Source organism: Gavialis gangeticus, unplaced genomic scaffold, assembly GCF_001723915.1.
Source record: "Gavialis gangeticus isolate Ggan-Ray unplaced genomic scaffold, GavGan_comp1, whole genome shotgun sequence".
Lineage (NCBI taxonomy): Eukaryota > Metazoa > Chordata > Crocodylia > Gavialidae > Gavialis > Gavialis gangeticus.
In genome coordinates, this window is record NW_017729009.1 from 25,060,838 (window position 1) to 25,079,532 (window position 18,695).

The 18,695-nt window shown below is 43.9% G+C and overlaps 1 protein-coding gene across 2 annotated transcripts in view; it reads right to left on the reverse strand.

The window, feature by feature from the left end:
* The window catches only part of SLC9A8 (solute carrier family 9 member A8), an 85,745-nt gene extending 82,646 nt beyond the window's left edge, over positions 1–3,099 (reverse strand). For both annotated transcript variants that reach the window (XM_019510255.1, XM_019510256.1), the window contains exons 1-2: positions 2,993–3,099; positions 2,554–2,732 (exon numbers count right to left, since the gene is read on the reverse strand). In XM_019510255.1, the coding sequence (XP_019365800.1) occupies positions 2,554–2,732; positions 2,993–3,006 (193 nt within the window). In that variant the 5' untranslated portion in view covers positions 3,007–3,099. The remainder of the gene's footprint in view (positions 1–2,553; positions 2,733–2,992) is intronic.
* Positions 3,100–18,695: the final 15,596 nt, after the last annotated feature.

The following is an 18,695-nucleotide window of genomic DNA, read 5'->3' on the forward strand; positions in this document are numbered from 1 at the left end:
AGGAGGGCTACCCACATGATCCGGGGACTACAGGGCAGACCCTACATCAAAAGACTGCGGGACCTAAACCTGTTCAGCCTTCACAAGAGAAGGCTGAGGGGGGACCTGGTGACTGTCTATAAACTCACTAGGAGGGACCAGAAGGGTTTAGGGGAGACACTGTTTCCCCTAGCACCCCCTGGCATGACAAGGAACAATGGACACAAATTATTAGAGAGTAGGTTTAGATTAGACATCCACAAGAACTACTTTATGGTTAGGGTGGCTAGGAGCTGGAACAAACTTCCTAGGGAAGTGGTGCTGGCTCCTACCCTTGGGATCTTTAAGAAGAGGCTTGATGACTACCTGGCTGGACTCATTTGAGTCCAGTCTTTTCTCCCGGCCGGGCAGGGGGTCGGACTTGAAGATCTACAAGGTCCCTTCCGACCCAACTTCTATGATTCTGTGATTTAATGGGCTTTGCTTTGGTGGGGGCCTCTGCTTATATTAATAAATACACAAAAGGTATGACAAAAATCTTTAAACACTCTAAAGTTACCTGCTAGTTTTGAGGTTATACCAACACAGCTACAAGCTAAAACCCTGTTAGTTTTGACTTGCTTTGAAGTAACAAACATCAATATACCTAGGGTTGGCAGGATTCATATTATAAACATTGATAAATGGCAATTTCATCTCAGTCACAGACCTGCAGAAACTATTTCCAGCAGTAATAATCAAAACTTATAGAAAGGGGACTGTAACAGAATTCTTATTCCTGTTACTAGGCAGCAGAAAGAGAGGAGGAACAGAGCGCAGAGGGATTAAACAGGAAAACAATGGGCAGCCTAATACAGCATTTCCCAACCTTTTTTGGCCCACAGAACACTTACCTAAATAAAAAAGCACCACAGCATACTGGACACAGAGTGGGGGGAGTCAGGTGGCGCGTGGCCAGCCAGATGCCAGAGGAGGGAGGGGTGGTGCAGTGCCAGCCGGATGGCATATTGGGCTGGAGCTATGCCCCCTGCCTGGCTGGAGCCACAGCAGCAGCAGGCAAGGGGTGGGGCTCCAGGCAGGCAGAAGGTGTGACTCCAGCCCAAAATGCCACAGCACACCTGGAGGTGCCTAACAGCACACTGGTTGGGAAATGTTGGCCTAATAATACTTCAATTAAGCTATTAGCTGCTCCTTTCTGACTAATGACTTGTCAATTAAGCAATTAGGTGCTCCTTCACAGATGCTACTGTAGTGAGACGACAGGCTACCTAAACAAACCCCTACCCAAAACCCAGAGAGAAGGGGGAACAGTATGTGAAGCTCCAGTCTGGTGGCAGCAAGGTCCTGCATGAAGGCAGCCACTACCTCACCCCATGTTCCCAGAGCTCTGGGAATACCACTGCCCTCTCTTCTGGTCCCTGCCTATGTGCCTGTTTCCTGAAGAATAAACAGAATAATTTAAAGCAGGTATGAGTTACTGATTTATGGATATTCACTTTTTATATTCTGAAATGCCATTTTTATAAAGCCTTTAACAGTATACTATTATGATTAAACTGTCTGCCCCCCAAACTCCTAATTTTGTGTAATCCTGAAAATTTAAAGAGATAAAAACTGAAATAAATGCTTATAAACTAACATTGACTTTTAGCTGTTGAAATTATTGAAAAATAAAAATTGAGTTTTGTCAAGCCTAAATGTACTCCACATCCCCAAGTTTTGATGGGAAGATTGGCGGCTTCTCATGGACCTGTTTTCTGACAAGTTGGTTGTGCAACTATCATGTACAGATACCCATTCTATTACAACTGAATCTGCAAGTTGGATAACTGAATCTGCATGCAAAGGAACAAACTGCCCATGACTTACTAGAGCTGAACACAAATTAACTCAATTCACACTCAATAATTCTAAGTAGATAGGGTCTTTTACCAACCTCAACACCATTGGGCCTGTGGACCTTCTGACAGTGCTGCTAACATCTGTCACGTGTTCTAGCATCCCTTCTCTAGGAAAAAAGGGCATATGGTGGAGTGTTATAGTAGATTTTTTAAAAAAATGTATCCACATGCTATGTGCTCATATTACAGAAAGCAAGGTCAAAAACCCACTGTGCCTTATGCTTGGTGCACATGGCGTGAAGTCCAGGGTGATCTTTAGTTATTCTACAGGTTCACACTTGGCTTGTTCGTATACTTCATTCATGCACATAATCCAGCATTCCCCACTTTCCTAAATACTTGGCATACATGAAAACTACTCCATAATTAGGGGTTTAAGAGGAGAAACACAGAAGAATTAACTATGCCCTAAGCTCAGGACTGAGGGCCGATGCAGAACACGCTACACAGCAAATAAGACGACTCTTGACCAGTATGCACAAATCTAGTGCTCTTGGTTCAGAAATTATACCTTTTATTAGACCAACTCGGAAACCGCCAAAAATTCTCTTTTTCTGCCATTTCCTAGTTGGTCTAATAAAAGGCATCATCTCTGAACCAAGAGCTCTAGATTTGTTTTGGTTTCAGACCCACACGGCTACCGCACGCATCCCGTTGATGCATAAGCATTCACCTAATACAAGCAGGCTAAAAAATATAGTCATGCCGCTGGATTGCTCCTCCTGCTGCGCTTCGACTCCAGTCTGCACAGGAAGGATCGGCTTGGCAGGCGTGGGCACCACCAGCTTGGTGGTAACCGCCAGCGTGGCACGCAGGGTGGCATTGAGCGCATCTCGAGTGGCGTTGGGGACCCTGCCAAGACAACACGGGTGCAGTTAGAGGGAGCAGGACGACGCCGGGCGTTGTGGGACCGCGCGCCACAGGACCGATGCTCGCCACGGCCGGGGGCACCCTGAGCCACCCACCACCTGGGGGCTCGGCAGGGGCTGCAGAACCAGGGGCTCCCGCTTGGCAGCGCGGGGCAGGCTCTGACAGGGTGGCCTGGGGGGAGAACCGCCGGCCCGGCTCGGCCCCGCCCTCACTGCCCTCGGCGACCCCTGTCCCCCACTCACTCCACTTCCGCCATCTTCCCGGCCGGCCGAGCGCACGTCCCACTTCCGGGTACCCTCGCGGCGCTCTATAGCCGCGACAGAACTCTATGGTGGGGAGGTTCGAGGGCGCATGCGCGCTGCGCCGATACGCGAGCGCCATGGTGACTCGCCCGATTGCGGCTGTGACGTCAGCCGTGAGCGGTGTCACGTGACTGGCGGACGGGGGGAAGTGGGCCCGTCCGACTCCGGGCGTGGGAGTGGAGGAGGGTTGGCGAGTTGTGCCTTCAGGGGTGTTGTGTCATGTATCCGCCACCACGTCACTGTGCTGTGGCGTGATGTCATCAGCAGCTCACTGCAGCATTCTTGGGATGTGGCTGGCGGGCGGGGCTGAGCGCTCCTGGCATTGGCTTCTCCTCGCTGCAGGCTCGGGGCTCCTAGCCAGTCCCTGGAGCTGAGATTGCCACGAAGCCGCCCGGCTGCGGGAGCAGAGGCCATGAGCTAGCACTCGCTCTCCCGAGGGTCACAGTTTAATGGGGAGAGCTGGCACTGGAGCAGCTGCTTGCCGTGCCTCGTCCCCTGGGGTCGCCATGCGGCGCGTAAAGGTAACGTGGCATCAAGAGGCCCTTGGGCATGACGTTGGAGGTGGTGTCTCCAAGCTCTGGTTGCAGGAACGATGGACAGAGGTGGGGGCCTTAAGAGGCAGCCACAGGACTGGGGTTTACACTCATGATGTCTCGGCGCCTAGCCTAGCTCGGCGCCTAGCCTAGCACTTGGAAAACTCAGTTTCAGGTCCCGGCTTTAGGATGTGATCATGGCTTCCCTGTAGCACGGTTCACCATCTGCAAAAGGGAGAAGATAGCACTGCCCTGCCTCATCGGGGGCTGCGACAACGAATACAAGGGCGAGCTCCCTGGGCGCCGAAGCGCAGGAGCACCAATAGGTGCTGCCCAGCTGGGACAGGGCACAGGATAGAGCCGCAAGCAGCTCATTTGGGGGAGCTCAGGGACTGGGAAGGGTGGTTCCCGCCACTGCACCTGGGAAAGCATATGCCCCCCGAATCTCTGCGCAGGGCAAGGGTGGGCTGCTGCTGCAGGCTCTGCGCCAGGCACCAAACTTCGTTGCTACAGCACTGAATGAATATATTTAAATGATGAGAGTGTGGGTACTCTGATAACAGAGTATAAGTGTATAAGTAAGAATCATCACTTAAATACCCTTTTCAGCCCTCAGAGGAATCAAGACTCAACACTTTCTGGAAGAAGCTCTTCAAAAAAAAGCTGAATTAGCAAAGATACTGGGCTTGTAAATTTGGGAGGCCATTTAGAAGGTTTAAATGCAGCCTAGTAATTAAAATCACATCTTTAATTTTATATTGATTATATAAATGGCAATAATGTGCTAGTTTTGTTTTTATATACTCGTTTTATCTGTGTATGTCATCTTGAGTGTTACCCTAATATGCACCGAGATTTAATGAAGATTTGTGTGCAATTAAATCAATGTTAAACTTTGGAAGGAGCTGCCTTTTCTCATATTATAGAAGGGTCATATTTGTAGCATGTGAGACTTCGTCATGCTGCTCAGTTATATGCCCTCAAGATTCCCTGTGCACTCAGCTGTAGTGTGGCTATGTAGTGACCTACTTAGATATTTTTACTACTCTTACTACAGGGCACTTGTTTTTCCTTTAGCTAACTTCCTTTTGTCTGCAACATGCTAATTTCCATCTGCTTGATTTCTCTGCCTCTGATGCACTTTTGGACTGCTTTAAAGCACAGGACTCTGAGTCAGAAATGAATGTGTTTTTGAGCAATTTCAACTCCCAGAGATTTCAGTGGAGGCTGAAGCTGCCTCCTTTCAGGGTTGGGAACTGTGGGGTGCGGCACACTGAGGACTCCAATAAAAATTGGTGGATGCTACAAGTGCCCAGCACTTCACAGAAGCAGACTCTTATTCTCTTTGTGCTTCACCTTCCATACACTTTAGAACAGGGATTACAAACAGCACCTCATCCACACAGAGACTTCAGGGTTTAATTGACCATTATTTAATAGAGCTTGTCAAAAACCAGGACATGGTTTTTTTGAAAACAGTGTTTGCATTCAAAGTTGAAATACTTTGAGTTGTGACACTTACACAGAGCTTGAATAACTTGCATGGAAAATTGCAAAATATTACAGCGTTCTGGTGGAGGCGGGCTGGCTGCTGTGTCATGGGTAAAGTTAGCTGTTTAGGTGAATTTTCCATACTTCCTCCTTCAGCTTCTGCAAAGTGAAACTGTTCTTTCTGGTTGTTTGCATATGGGAGTTTCTCTGAGATATTAATAAATAAAAAATTTAATTTAAATATTGGGGGTGGTATGCTGCCTTGCACTAGTATAATTTACACCAGTTCCCTAGTGCAAAGCTGCTTGCCCCAAGTGCTTTTTTGTCCCTTGTCTGAGTTCTTGGAGCAGTGGGTATACCTAGGTAGATGCTGGCATGGTCCTTGGGGTCCTGGGTAGCTGACACAACACAGAGCAGCTTGGTGTATTATCCTTTGTGCCTTACCAATATATCTTAAAGCTGCCTTTGCCATTATAGAACTGTGCTGTGCCTGGCACAGAGGCCAGCCTCAAAGCCCTAGCCTGGCTAGTCTGAAGCTTTAGCTGTAGTTTCTTTTTTGAGAATGTTTCTTTGTTTAGAGTTATCACATCTCACACTGGCAGGGTCAGGAGACTTCACATTTGTTTTGCTCTGTTGGCCTTGTGAAAGAGATGAGCCTTTTAATATGGAGGGCTTTAATGTGTATAAAAGGCACCATTGATAACATGAGAGTTTTTAACAGAAACTGATCTTCTTCTGATTCCAGCTGCTGGGCTGAGCTGGGGCAGAATGGGAGAGCACTGACTGGAGGCAGGAGACCACAATGAAGTGTAGTGGGTCATAATTTAAGAAGGGCAGTGAAGACTTCAGAGTGAGCAAGCCAGGAGATTGGCTTGGGCCAGAGAACAGGCAGTGAAGGCACATGTGAACAAGGCACAGAGCCAACCTTTCAGCCTCAGAACAGGTGAGATGTAAAAGCAGCTGAGAAGGGACACAAGCAGGATGACCGGATAATGGTATAGCCTACAAGGGTGAAGAGGTAGCAGCAGGAACCCTAGATGGAGGTGTAGGCAGGCAGCACTGCATGGGATCAAGGGAAAAGGCTCTTGGAAGTGTAGAAGGAACAAGTCTTTGGGTGACTGTTTAGGACCTGGGGAGCCATAGCTAGAGATTACTTTTGGGGCAGATCTTCAGCTCTTGCACATTGTCACAGTTTCAATGAAATCAAAGTTCAGACTTCAGATTTTTAGTCTGCTAGCAGATTACATGGAGTGATTGTAGCAGTAAAACTCAGGCAGCCCAGACTGAAACCATGAGAGTGTGAACCACAAAACATTCCTCTGTGGCTGTGGAGCAATTTTCATATTCCCTGTCTGACTCATGTGAAGAAAATACAACCTTGCTTGATATTGTGACCTGGTGAAATCACTGAAGGAAAGTGAAGACCAAATTTACTGTCAGTGACTGGGGGAGTTGCTGAACCAAACACCAGGTTGGCACATTGTGCAGACGGTCTCTTCATGTGCTGAGAGCAATGTCATGGCACAAAATGATCAGTGTGGCAAAACACTTTCTGCAGACTTTTCATTTGTGGTTTTCTGATGCACATCTAATGAGCATCTGTTGTTAAATGTCTGTGTTGAATGTTTCTTTTAATAGAACCCAGGAATGTCATAATTGTTAAAAGCTCATCTGAAAACAATGCGTCTGTAGGTAACATGGTACTTAGTCTTCAATCTTGGATGATACTGGGGAGCCTAAATACATACTTATGGGGGATGTTAAGAGTGGACAGGCATGAGTAACTGACCCTATATAACCTTTCTCTTGAAGGTTGGAATCAATCAACCACAGAGAACAGGGTGCCTAGCAGACAAGGAAGCCTTGTCCAGTAGTTAGGAGAGTCACTAATTTGAGACAATTTGGGTTCAAATTACTGCTCTGGCACCAATGTTGTTTGTGACCTTAGGCAAGTCACTTAGCTACTTTTTGCCTCAGTTCCTCCTCTGTGTAGTGGAGATGATAACACCACACTATCTCACAGGGCATTATATGGATAAATGCATTAAAGAGTGTGGCCATCAGAGATTATATATGCATCTTACATTTACCACCACGTATCTAACTTGCATTTGATTCTAGGTACTAAATACACTTGAGTGCTGTCCCTCACTAGGGTATTTTGGGTTCTCAGTGAGGGGAAAAAAGATCCAAATGACAAGCGATTTTCCTTGAGTGAAGATATTGTTCAGCATCTCCCAAGCCAGTGTCTGATCTTGAGAACAGCTGCTGAGTACCTGCACAATGGGTAGCAAGCCCACTTCACAGGCAGCAATCAACCCAGGCTCTAAAACTACCAGGCAACATTACAAACCAAATAGACTTAGTGTGCCCACATCTCTTGCATGCGTATCAGCAAAGGATCCTTTACAACTGACATCCAGTATATGCATAAGGAGGTTAAACCAGCAACGCTCCAGCACCAGTCCTTCTATAGGCTTGTCCATCAGAAGTGCTCGGCTCCCGTCAGGATCAGTCTCACAGCTGCTCCTTTAAATGCTATCAGGCTATTACCAGAGACTGGGGATGCCTGGGAGCTACAGAGCCCTGAAAATAACTTCTGTTCTAGAAGATCATCTCCTCCCACTCCTTTATTTTTTTTTTCTGTGCTTTAGTGTGAGAATGAGAAAGCAAGGACTCCTTGTCTTGGGAGTAGTGATGAATGACCTTTGTGGGACATGTATTTATTACACAGAGGAAAGTTAAGCATGTTGCTAAGAAGGTAGGGAAAGAGACAGCCATGTAATTTACTTGCTTTATTGCTTTTGGGCAGATGGGGAGGATTCTCTTAGGTTGACTGATGAAATGCTGAAAATTGTTTTAAACCCATCACTCTATAGGATTGTTTTTATATCTGCTTAATGTGTTTTAGTCTTTAAAAATATATTGGTGGGTTCCAGGCACGAGCTGTATCAGCAGAGAGTATCTCTTTGGGCCTCTTTAGTATTAGCTGCTTAGAAGTTGTTGCATACCCTGGAGTCTGATGGCTTATTTGCTTTTCATTTTGTATGTTGCTTGTTTTAAAGTGACACATCCTGAGTTTATCTAGGTGGAGACAGTTGGGGATGTAAATAAATTGCACCTCCACAGCTGTGGGCAGCATGTGGCATGATCCACCACCAGAGTCCATCCAGTTGTTATCTGTCATAAAATAATAGGGGAATGGTAAGGATGTTCTCAGCACAACAGGAATTCAGAGGAAACGGGGATGAGGCTGCATAGAGAGATGTTGTCATTTTACACCCCTCCTGTAGGTTTCAGCAGAATGGACAAGCACAAGGAGCCCTGGAAAGGGGTCTTGTCCCCTAGTCAGGGTTAAGGCTCTTTAATTAAATGGGAGACAGTGAAGGGAATGATCTGTTGGATGGTGACTTTTGGAATACTTTATAGTCTGTCATCACCAGCTTTTTCCTGTCCTTGGGTGAAAGATCTTATTGACTCTGGAAAGAGTTTCATGGGCTTGTTTCTGCTGTATAGTAATGGTGTTTCATAATCATAACAATCCATTTACTTGTTTTGTTTTATTTCCTAGGAGGCCACAATTGCTAACCACTAGGCAGACATGGAACAACAAATAGTCCCTGCCCTATAGAGCTTACAGTCTACATGTGTGGTGTCAAACAAATGACCCACGGACCAGATCCAGCTTGTGGAGCTGTGTGATCGGGTCTGTGTGTCACTGGACCAACCCCGCACACTGGCCCCAGCCCCATGGGGCCAGATAAGTTTGGCACTCAGAGTCTACATGGATGGGATACAGTGAGTGAATTAAATGGACAAATGGGGGAATCAGGAGGGGGAGCCAAAAATATAGTGAAAAGCAGCTAGCAGAATTGTACTGTCCTATGTTTGCCTTCACGCTAAGTTGTACAGGCTGAGGCCTTAGTTTGAATATATTTTACTTCTTGCACAGCACTGTTGATTGCAGCATTTTCAGTGTGCTCCTTAATAGTAACACCTGCCAGTAGGTGAAGGGAAGTGATTATTCCCCTCTATTCAGTACTGGTCAGGCTACATCCAGGGTACTGTGTTCAGTTTTGCCCACTCCCCACTACAGAAAGCATGTGGACAAATTGGAGAGAGTCCAGCAGAGGGTAACAAAAATGGTGATGGGGCTGGGGAACATGACTTATGAGGAAAGACTGAGGGAACTGGGCTTATTTAGTCTAAAGAGTGGACTGAGAGGGGACTTAATAGTAGCCTTCAACTACCCGAAGGACGGTTGCAAAGAATACAGAGCTGGACTGTTCTCAGTGGTGGTAGATGACAGAACGAGGAGCAACGGTCTCAACTTGCAGCAAGGGAAGCTTAGATTAGATATTAGGAAGAATTTTCTCACTAGGAGGATAGTAAAGCACTGAAACAGGTTACTCAGAGAGGTGGTGGACGCTCTATCCTTAGAGGTTTTCAAAACCCAGTTAGACAAATCTTTGGCTGGGTGATCTAGTTGGGTATGGTCTTGCTTTGAGCAGGGGGTTGGATTATGTCTTATTTTGAGGCATCTGATTTCTCTCTGGGACTTGGGACATCTGCTGACATTTTATTGCCTGAATATTCCCCCAGTAGTGAGATCTCTGCACATTGACTTACATGGAGAGCACTTACAAATGCCATCTTCCTTAACCTTGCAGACTCTTTCCTGGATTTTTGACCATGTGAGACAACTAGCTGGATTCAGTATTTGATGTAGATTGGAGTCTAGCTATTGCGTTCAATGCCCTAGAGTCAGACTACAGGCAATGAAGTGAAATCCAGAGAGCAGTCAAAGCCAATACTATCTGCTTTCTTCTCCTTCATCTGCAGAGCTGTTCACTGTATGCTCCTATAGTGGGTATCATTACACTAGCTAAAACCTCTCCAGTTGAGTGTATTTAAATCATGCGTGCTTATTTTCTTTTCCAGTAACTAAGATACTTATATTTACTGACACTAGAACACTCTGGCACATAGCCATAGGGAAAGTCAGTCAACCTACTTTCCCCACATGTAGCTAAGACGATCTCCTTTTGTTTATTTTAATGTATTTGATGTCAAAGTCCTTTTGCAGCAGAAGTAATGAGGTCTAATGACACCTGGTGACTTGTGATCTGTTATTAGCTGTATTATAGGCATATCGAAAGGCCCCAGCTAAGATGGGGCCTGCCTATGCTTGTCACTAGTGGGAGAACATCTGCTCTGAAATGTGTAGAATACAAATAGACCAGATAAAATGTGGGAGGGGAAGCAGAGGCAGAATGATTTGACCAGCATCATATGGTGAGTACATGGACTGCCAGGGAATAGAAGCCAGGTGGCTCCTGGGCCCATGCCCCATTCTTTGCCTCAGTGGCAGCTCTAGGGCGTAAGAAACCCCATGTTCCAACCCTTGCCTCAGCTACTCTAACACATTCTGCTGCACGGCTCCTTTTTCCATAGAGCAATTTTTTAAAAACTGGCATGTCTCTGAAGCTTTCACCAGAAGAATGTCCTGCTCTTTAGGCTATCTCTGTAATTCGTCATTAGGACAGCATTTGTTCCGTAGAAAAAACACCACTCCCATTAACATATACTACACAAACCACTTCTAGTACATAAGTAACAGGCCCTGTTTTATGCCTAGTAGAGATATCACTTCCTAAAACCATATGGCCTTTCTCACCCCAACTAAAGCCCTGGGAAGTGGTTCTTGCTCTCTGGGGCAGATCGGGAAAGAAATGCAGATTTAAGGAGTCACTGACAGAAAGCCAGAGTGATAAAGGTTTAATTCTAGTGAGCAGTGACCTAATGAAGTAAAAAAATAGGATGAAGAAAAATGGACTAGGGTCTGTATAGATAATCAATGCAAAGATGAGAACTAGCGCAGAGGAGAGAATTTTGTGTAGTGGAAAGAAGATGTATTGCAGCAGTGCAGTAGAGAGCTATTTGCTTCCTACGCCGAACAGGGTGGATGCCATTGGATTCTTCTTTTTGGAGGGAAGGCTGAGCTCCACTGTCCTCATTTGTTTTCATCCCTGTTGCCTAAATAATTATTCTTTCTAGCCCAATTACTTTTTTTGCCTTGTGAACCAAGGGTTATGGGTTCAAATCTTTATTGATCCTCATGTTTATGCCTTTTCGGGTTAAATTTCAAGTCCACTGAGCTTTGCCAACAGCCAATCATGGTAACATCACTGCTTTCTTATGCTTACAAGGACTGTATCCTCTTAAGATCAATGCTTTTTCTGTGGAGCTCAGGGAAGGAAGCATTTTGCCAGTTGATAATATCCTGAGACTGCCTCAGCTTTTACTCAATCCTTTCTGTGACTAACTCCCATTGAAGTCAAGGACAGTCTGCTTCATTAACAACTCAAAGCCTGATTCTTGTAGATGCTTGTGATACTTTCCATAGTGGTGCAGTTCCACTGACATCAATGGAGTTACTTCTGCTTTACGCTGGGATGAGGTCAGACTCAGGCCTTTGGTCTGACCCTCAGGCCTTGGAACGTAGAAGTCAATGGAAGTCAGAAGAAGTAAGATTAACACAGCATATCCATGCATTCATCTACCTTTTTACATTGTTCTTGTCACCATTGTATTTGAACCCCTTGGAACAACATCCAGCTGCTTGGAACAATGCACAGCACAAAACACCAGAACAGAGAGGAAACATAGAGTATCATTTGCTAATAAAAAGTTCCTGGGCATTTTAGGGAAGCAGATAATGAGGACCCAAGTTGAAATTTGGCCAAGACCCTATGACTTAATATCCTGACTGGTACCAACAAGTGCCATGTGATCTTGAATAACAAAGGATAACAAGAACTGCTTCCTGGAAGCTGAAGCCAGGCAAATTCAATTGAGAAATCAGGCCTGACTCTTAACGGCTAAACATTGGCACAAACTAGTAAAGGAAGTGGCAATTTCTGTTGACCTCAATGTTATCAGATTCCTGACATTCAGAAATTTAGGCGTTAGCCCAAATAAGTTCTCTCTTGCTCAGGCACAAATTACAAGGCTCAGCACCGAAGAAATGGGTGATATACAGAAGGCCAGGCTAGATGATTTAACGGTGCCTACTGGCCTTAAATTTTATGACGCTATCAGTAGTCACTTCCTAACATGCTGCTGCATACTGGGTCAGTAATGGATTCACAGGGAATAGCACCACCCACTGAATCACCAGCCCAAAGCCTGTAACAGCAAAGTGCACGGAGTTAATAATTCTTACGTAACAATAATTTGTTCTTTCAGCGGTTGAATGTAGCTCAGGAATGCACTAGGAGAAGTGCCCTGTTACTCCCTCTTGCTTTGCAGTGTGCAGTTTTTTCAGATGAACTAATATTCTCTTACACTATATAATCTGTGCTAACTCTCACTTACAAGAATTTTTGAAGCTTACAAGTATTTTTGCAGCAGGATGTTAGGAAGTTACCACTGATAGAGCATTTCAGGCCAGTTGTGGCCACTAAATCATTTCTTCTGTGCTGAGCCCAGTAACTTGTGCTTGAGTGAGAGAATTTATTTGGGCTAAGGTCTAACTTCCTGAATGTTGGGAATCTGACAACGTTGAGGTCAGGAGAAATTGCCAATTCCCGTAGTAATTTGTGCCAATGTTCATCTGTTAAAGAAAATCAGGCCTGATTTCTCAACTGAATTTGCCTGGCTTCGGCTTCCAGGCAGCAGTTCTTGTTATCTTTTGTGGTTATTCAAGATCACATGGCACTTGTTGGTACTAGTCAAGATATTAAGCTATGATGTCTTGGCCAAATTTCAACTTGGGTCCTCATTATCTGCTTCCCTAAAATGCCCAGGAACTTTTTATTAGCAAATGATACTCTATGTTTCCTCTGTGTTCTGGTGTTTTGTGCTATGCATTGCTCTGAGCAGCTGGGTGTTGTCCCAGGAGGTAATCAAATACAATGGTGACAAGAACAATGTAAAAAGGTAGATGAATGCATGGATACACTGATTATCCTCACTATTGACTACCTTGGAAGTTGAGAGTACTCCATGTTTCACAGGAGGTGTTCAGTGCCCAGCCTTGTAAGGTGTAGAAGAGGTAATTCTTTTTCAGTAACAAATCAGTTCTAAAGTGCCCTGACACTGAAAAGTGTTACATCAATGAAAGATCACCATCACCCTGGATTAGGTCATGCAGGAAGTTCATATTTTTAAGATTTTTGTCAGTACTTCACACTTCAAAGAATAAAGTTTCAAGCTTTTGTACAGCTTGCTGAGGATATTTTTTGCATGGGGGAGGGCAGGTGTGTGTGTGTGAATATAAATAGACTGCGCTGCATTGGCTGGTACTATATAAACACAGAGGGTACACAAGGAGACACACTGGCCTAAAAGTTCCATTAAAGGAAAAGGAGTTTCCTTGTGTGGATCAAAGATGATGATACAGAACACTGGTCTTGTACTAATAGTAAATATAAGGAGTACAGTCAGCAATAAGCATCAAGAAAGTTAAGAGATTTCTGTAATCAACAGCATTGAGGAAGTTAGGGTCTGTATAACAGTATATTTAAAATACTTTAATAAACTGGCGTGCGCATGTATATGGATGTGGAACTGATTTGCTCTGTGTCGGCTTGCTCTGCAAACTGCTCGTAAGCTTTCTCTTTAACCCAGGTAGTAGAGGCTTTTGAAACACTCCTTTCCTGTTACCATACAATTCTGAACAGCCATACTATAGAGCAGCATTTCCCAAACCTGTGGGTTTACACCCCACCGCAGGAAAGTCAGTCTCTCTGGTGTCCCCTGTACTGCAGTTGCTGATGTCATTTCCTTAGCCACTAATTCTCCTGCACTCCATTAATTCAGCCATGGCCATTTCCTTTGTCGCTGGTTGCTATTGGATGCTGTTGGTGGAGAAAATTGCTGGTAGGAAAATTGGCAGCAATTTCTGGTAAGGGAAGTGGTGGTGCCTGATGTAGGGATGAGTGAGTGAATGGGCAGTGAGGGAAGTGGCAGTAGCTGAAGTACAGGGGTATGTAAATGGCTGAAAAAGGTGAATGCCAGTTACCATTGTGATTCGTGTATACCCCACCAGCAGCCCCCAGGCCCAGAACCCCAGGGGTTTCACGCACAGCCTGGGAAACACTGGTAGTGAGCACAGTGTATAATCCTAGGGGGTATTGGAGTTGTTACAGTATCACACTGAGTATTCAGAGTATTACTGTTGTATTTGTTTCATATAATCCTACATCCAAACTGACCGGATATGGGTCTTAGCTGTGTTCCAAGCTGGGGAATTCCTCATTTTTAATTTTTTAAGTTGGATACAGTAAAGCTGACTAATCCAGTGGAACAGTCTCAGTCTGCTTGCGCCCAGAGTCTTGGAGGGACACACGCATTTAATGTTCTAGAAAATGAATGCAAATAGCTTTTTGAAAACCATCACCATCCGTGTTAGGAGCAATTAACTTCCCTTGCAGTGACACTTTCTTGCAAAAAAATATTATACAATACATCGCCAAAACCTGAGCATGGCCAAATAAATCATTAGCAGGAACTACTCTGGGCTGTGAACTGTTGTTCTCCAGATGAGGTATAAATCATCTGGACTAGAAGCAGCAGCTGCTGCTGCATTCAGAGCACAGCAAAGACCTTTCTGGGTTGACTTCACCTTTGCTGCTCTCAGTAATGTGCACTCCTGCAAAAACTGTGGAATCAGGTATTTTTAGAACAACAAAAATCCCACAGTTAGTCTGAACAATAGGGAGCAAAGGAGAAAATAAGTAAGATTCCCTTAGAATTAAAAAAAATATGGAAGGGAGGTAAAATAATCTCTTTGGAAAAATAAATGCTTATAGTGCAAACAATAGTAAATGCTGGGAACAGGGAGTTGAACATCTATGGGAGAGAACCTGAAATGACCCATAGATTGGCAGTAGTCTACCCTTCAGGGTTAAACACTTTCTTAAATCCTGATTTCAGGTAACACGTGCTTACAGCTTACTGAAATCAGTGGGTCTTAAGCATGGGTTTTAAGGCCTTTGTTGAATTGAGGCTTTTAATGAGGGAGCACAGGCTCTTGAGTAAGGTGGTAGTGATTTTAGTGAGAGAATATAAAGGACTCCATTGTCCTCTCTACGCATGTTATCACTGGGTACACTTCCACTGCTTTCAGAGGAGCGGTTGCAGCACATATAAACAAATCTAAGCTACTTCACATACCAATATCATGAGCTGTACCAGGCCACCTAGGACTGTGGGTCTGTACTAGGGCACCTACTCTGCTCTGAAGTTGCCTTTTCACAGCTTTTCTGCTATTGGTACCTCAGTGAGCTAGCTTAGAGTTAGCTTGAGTATATGTAGCCATGGTGCAACCACACCTCTGACTGTAGCACACGTGTTCCCACTGTCATGTTCCTCCTGTTGGCCATACCAGAACTGAGCTACCATCCAGAGAGTGAGATGGAAGAGGTTGCCAGACATGGGAGACTTATTGGAAGAGACAGAATGCAAGCAAGCCAAATCCAGATCAAAACTACCACAGCCAAATCTGTAAAGTAAATGGTTTCCTATACCTGATTCTCTGCTACGTTATGCCTGTCTTCTATTGGTGTATCCCTTTGGATTTCAAAGGACTACCAACACCACATCACCAGATACAAACCAAAACCCATCTGATCTGATCACAGACTGAGTCCATCTCTGTTTTTCTGAACCATGGCATCTGGAAAAAAAATACATGGTTCTGCTGATACACAATAAATCCTTCTCTTTGTATTAAAGAGAAGTCCATCCAGACATTCAAAAATAGCTGCCCAATATGCTCTTGAATGTCCTTTTGTTGGGTACTATTAATAAATTATATATGTTTAATTGAAAAGGATATACAGAAAGCTAACAATGTGGTCCCTCCACAAGATGTATTCAGGGCCAAGCAATGTCATACACAAAATAGGAATGTGTTTGTGTGTCAGATTTGTGCACCCAGATGAACAACTACCTGCACCACTAGGGCTTCAAATTTAGACATGAACATTCATCCATATGATTCATGCACAGTTGTATAGGGTACAAATCGGAAAATCCTGATGCTCAGATTTGGATGAACTGCTCGCTAGACATAATTAACTTGGTAGATTTAGATCTTTTTTCACTCTTTGTTAATTGTCTACAGACAAATCATGAACTTTTGTGTATTTATTTGCTATTAAAGAATTTTAAGAACCGTGTTTGAGCTCTTTGGATTTTTGCTAACAATTCATAGTGACTCTTTGGAATTTATTGTTTGATCCAGATAGTCTGCTAAGCCACATGATACTGTTTCTTCTTCCTGACCAGATAACTTAAGATGAGCATTTTGGAGATAATACTCTTGCTCAATGCAGCTATTTAAATTAACACAATACATACTTCTCCCCAAATGTTTATAAGGGCATTACACAATCCGGCAGAGTTGCAGGCTCTGGCTAGATTCCTGTGAAATCTAGATTTAGTGAGCATATTCCCAAGCACTTTTGCCAACTGTTCTTGAGCCCTGGTTTCACGTAACCCATAACCTTCTGTGTTAATATGGTTAATGCTGTAATCAACAGTTTGTCGGATACAGTCAAGTTATTTATTTCTTGGATTCTTGTGCCAGGGCCTAGAACTTGCAGTTAATCAGGAACAATTTTCTGCTAAAAATCTGGTGTGAGGTTGCAATGGAACTGATACCCGTATATTTGGAAGCATCTGAAGTTTTTATGGCAAATGAATTTAATTTTTTGAATACTCTTACATACCCAAGGTGTTAACTGATAGGAAGAATTTGGACTCCTTTTTTTTTTTCTATTTCATCTAAATCCAAACAGAAGCAAGAAAGCACTGCTGTGCTTTAAGATTTGTTACCATTTCTGTAATAGAAACTTCATAATTCAGGGTTTGTTTCTGAACTTTTAAGACTTAAACCAAGATTTAAAATGCAGCCTATAGGGATAAAAATCTGTGTTTTGTTTCCGAGTCATAGGAGAACAAAAAATAATTAGCGTATAACATTTACTGATTTCTGGCACTGTTTTTTGCCCCTATCAAAAACAATCTTGGCAGTCAGATTTGGTGGAATGCAGTAGTTTATGGTGTAGGTAAGTCCACTGGGTTTGTTTAAGAAAAAAGCAAATTAAGTATAGCTAAATATCTTTACTAATGTGTTCTATGTGTGGATCTCTGTTTGGTGGAAGATGGGTGTGCAGGCTGACGACACTATGAGGTTTTCAGGATCCACATTTCAAGAACTAAGAATTTTGCACCGTAGTCTCTTGAGGACAATAGTGAAGCAGAGATGCAAATAATCGGCTGTTTAACTAGCGGACTGAGCACAGGGGTGTGTTTGTTTTTTTGTGCCCATCCTTGAATTTGACATTTGAATTCTGCCATTTGCACCCAGAGTTTATGGACAAACACAGATGCATTTGAAGCAAAATTGAGCCCCTCTTCTTTCCATTGAAGAAAATGCCCATGCTCCATTTGACTTCAGTGGGTGCAGAGTCAAACCCTCTCTATGCCCACGGGTGACTACATTAACTCACAAATTATGATTTAAAGCAGCTACTAGATGTGTCATTAGCTGAGGGCATTTCTAGGAAGTACCTCTTTTGTGCCTGACATTGGACTGAATGTTCTGTCCCACTGTTTCATTTCCATGTCTTTCTGAAGCTGTTTAGCCTATGCCATCGTTACAGTTGGTTGCAGGTGTGAATTACACACCAGGTAGTTTATATTTGGAATGAATTTTGTTCAGTTGCTGAATTTGCTCTTCAGTTATGTTACTGTTAGTTCCTTCAGAACCTGCTGTTCTTGTCCCTTTCTGCTTATCCTCTGACATGCTCTTATTCTTACCCCCTGCCATGCTGCTTTTTAACAACTGGAGATGTCTTGGCTTCTACATGTGCTAGTTTTTCCCAGTGACTTGGTATAGTTAGGTAGCTAACAAAGGTCCCATGTTCAGCACTAGCCTTAATTAGCCTTTTATCAGTCCAGTGTAAAGTTTGTTTATATGACTTTATGAGCCCTATATCATATTAGTCCGTAGTTAGTTAATTCTTGCTCGGTTTTATTGTGTCAATATAATCATAAAAGAGCAAGAAATAAATGAGTTGCAGGAAGAAAGTCCACCCAGGGAACTGCTGACTACACTAGATCATAATGTCAGGACCCAGAACTCTTGGTTATGGTCAAGGATCACAAAGTGTAACCCCAGAGGAGGTGAACAATGGTGGCTTTCTGTTATCTTTGTGCTCTTCCCGACCTGGGACAGCTGTACACACACAGGCTTCTCTAACCTGTTCCAGCTGACAGTAACCCCAGAGGCAGAAGTACCTAAAATTCTTCCAGTTTGCAATTCTACTTACAGAAAATCATATTGTACACCCCAATACAGTGTAGTGCTTTGTGCTCACAGTTAATAGATGTCTGGGACTTTCAGCATTTTGGCTCCTCCATATCTGCTCTACAGTTACCATACAGTGTGTTTTACGGAGTAGACTAATTAGTTCCATAGTAAAGTTTCACCATAAATGTGTACCAGTATTAGGGCACAGAAAACTAATTATCTGCCATAAGGTAGTAGTGTCAAGGACAGTACTATTTTATGGCAGGGTCATTTACTGTGATGAAACAGGTGTGGG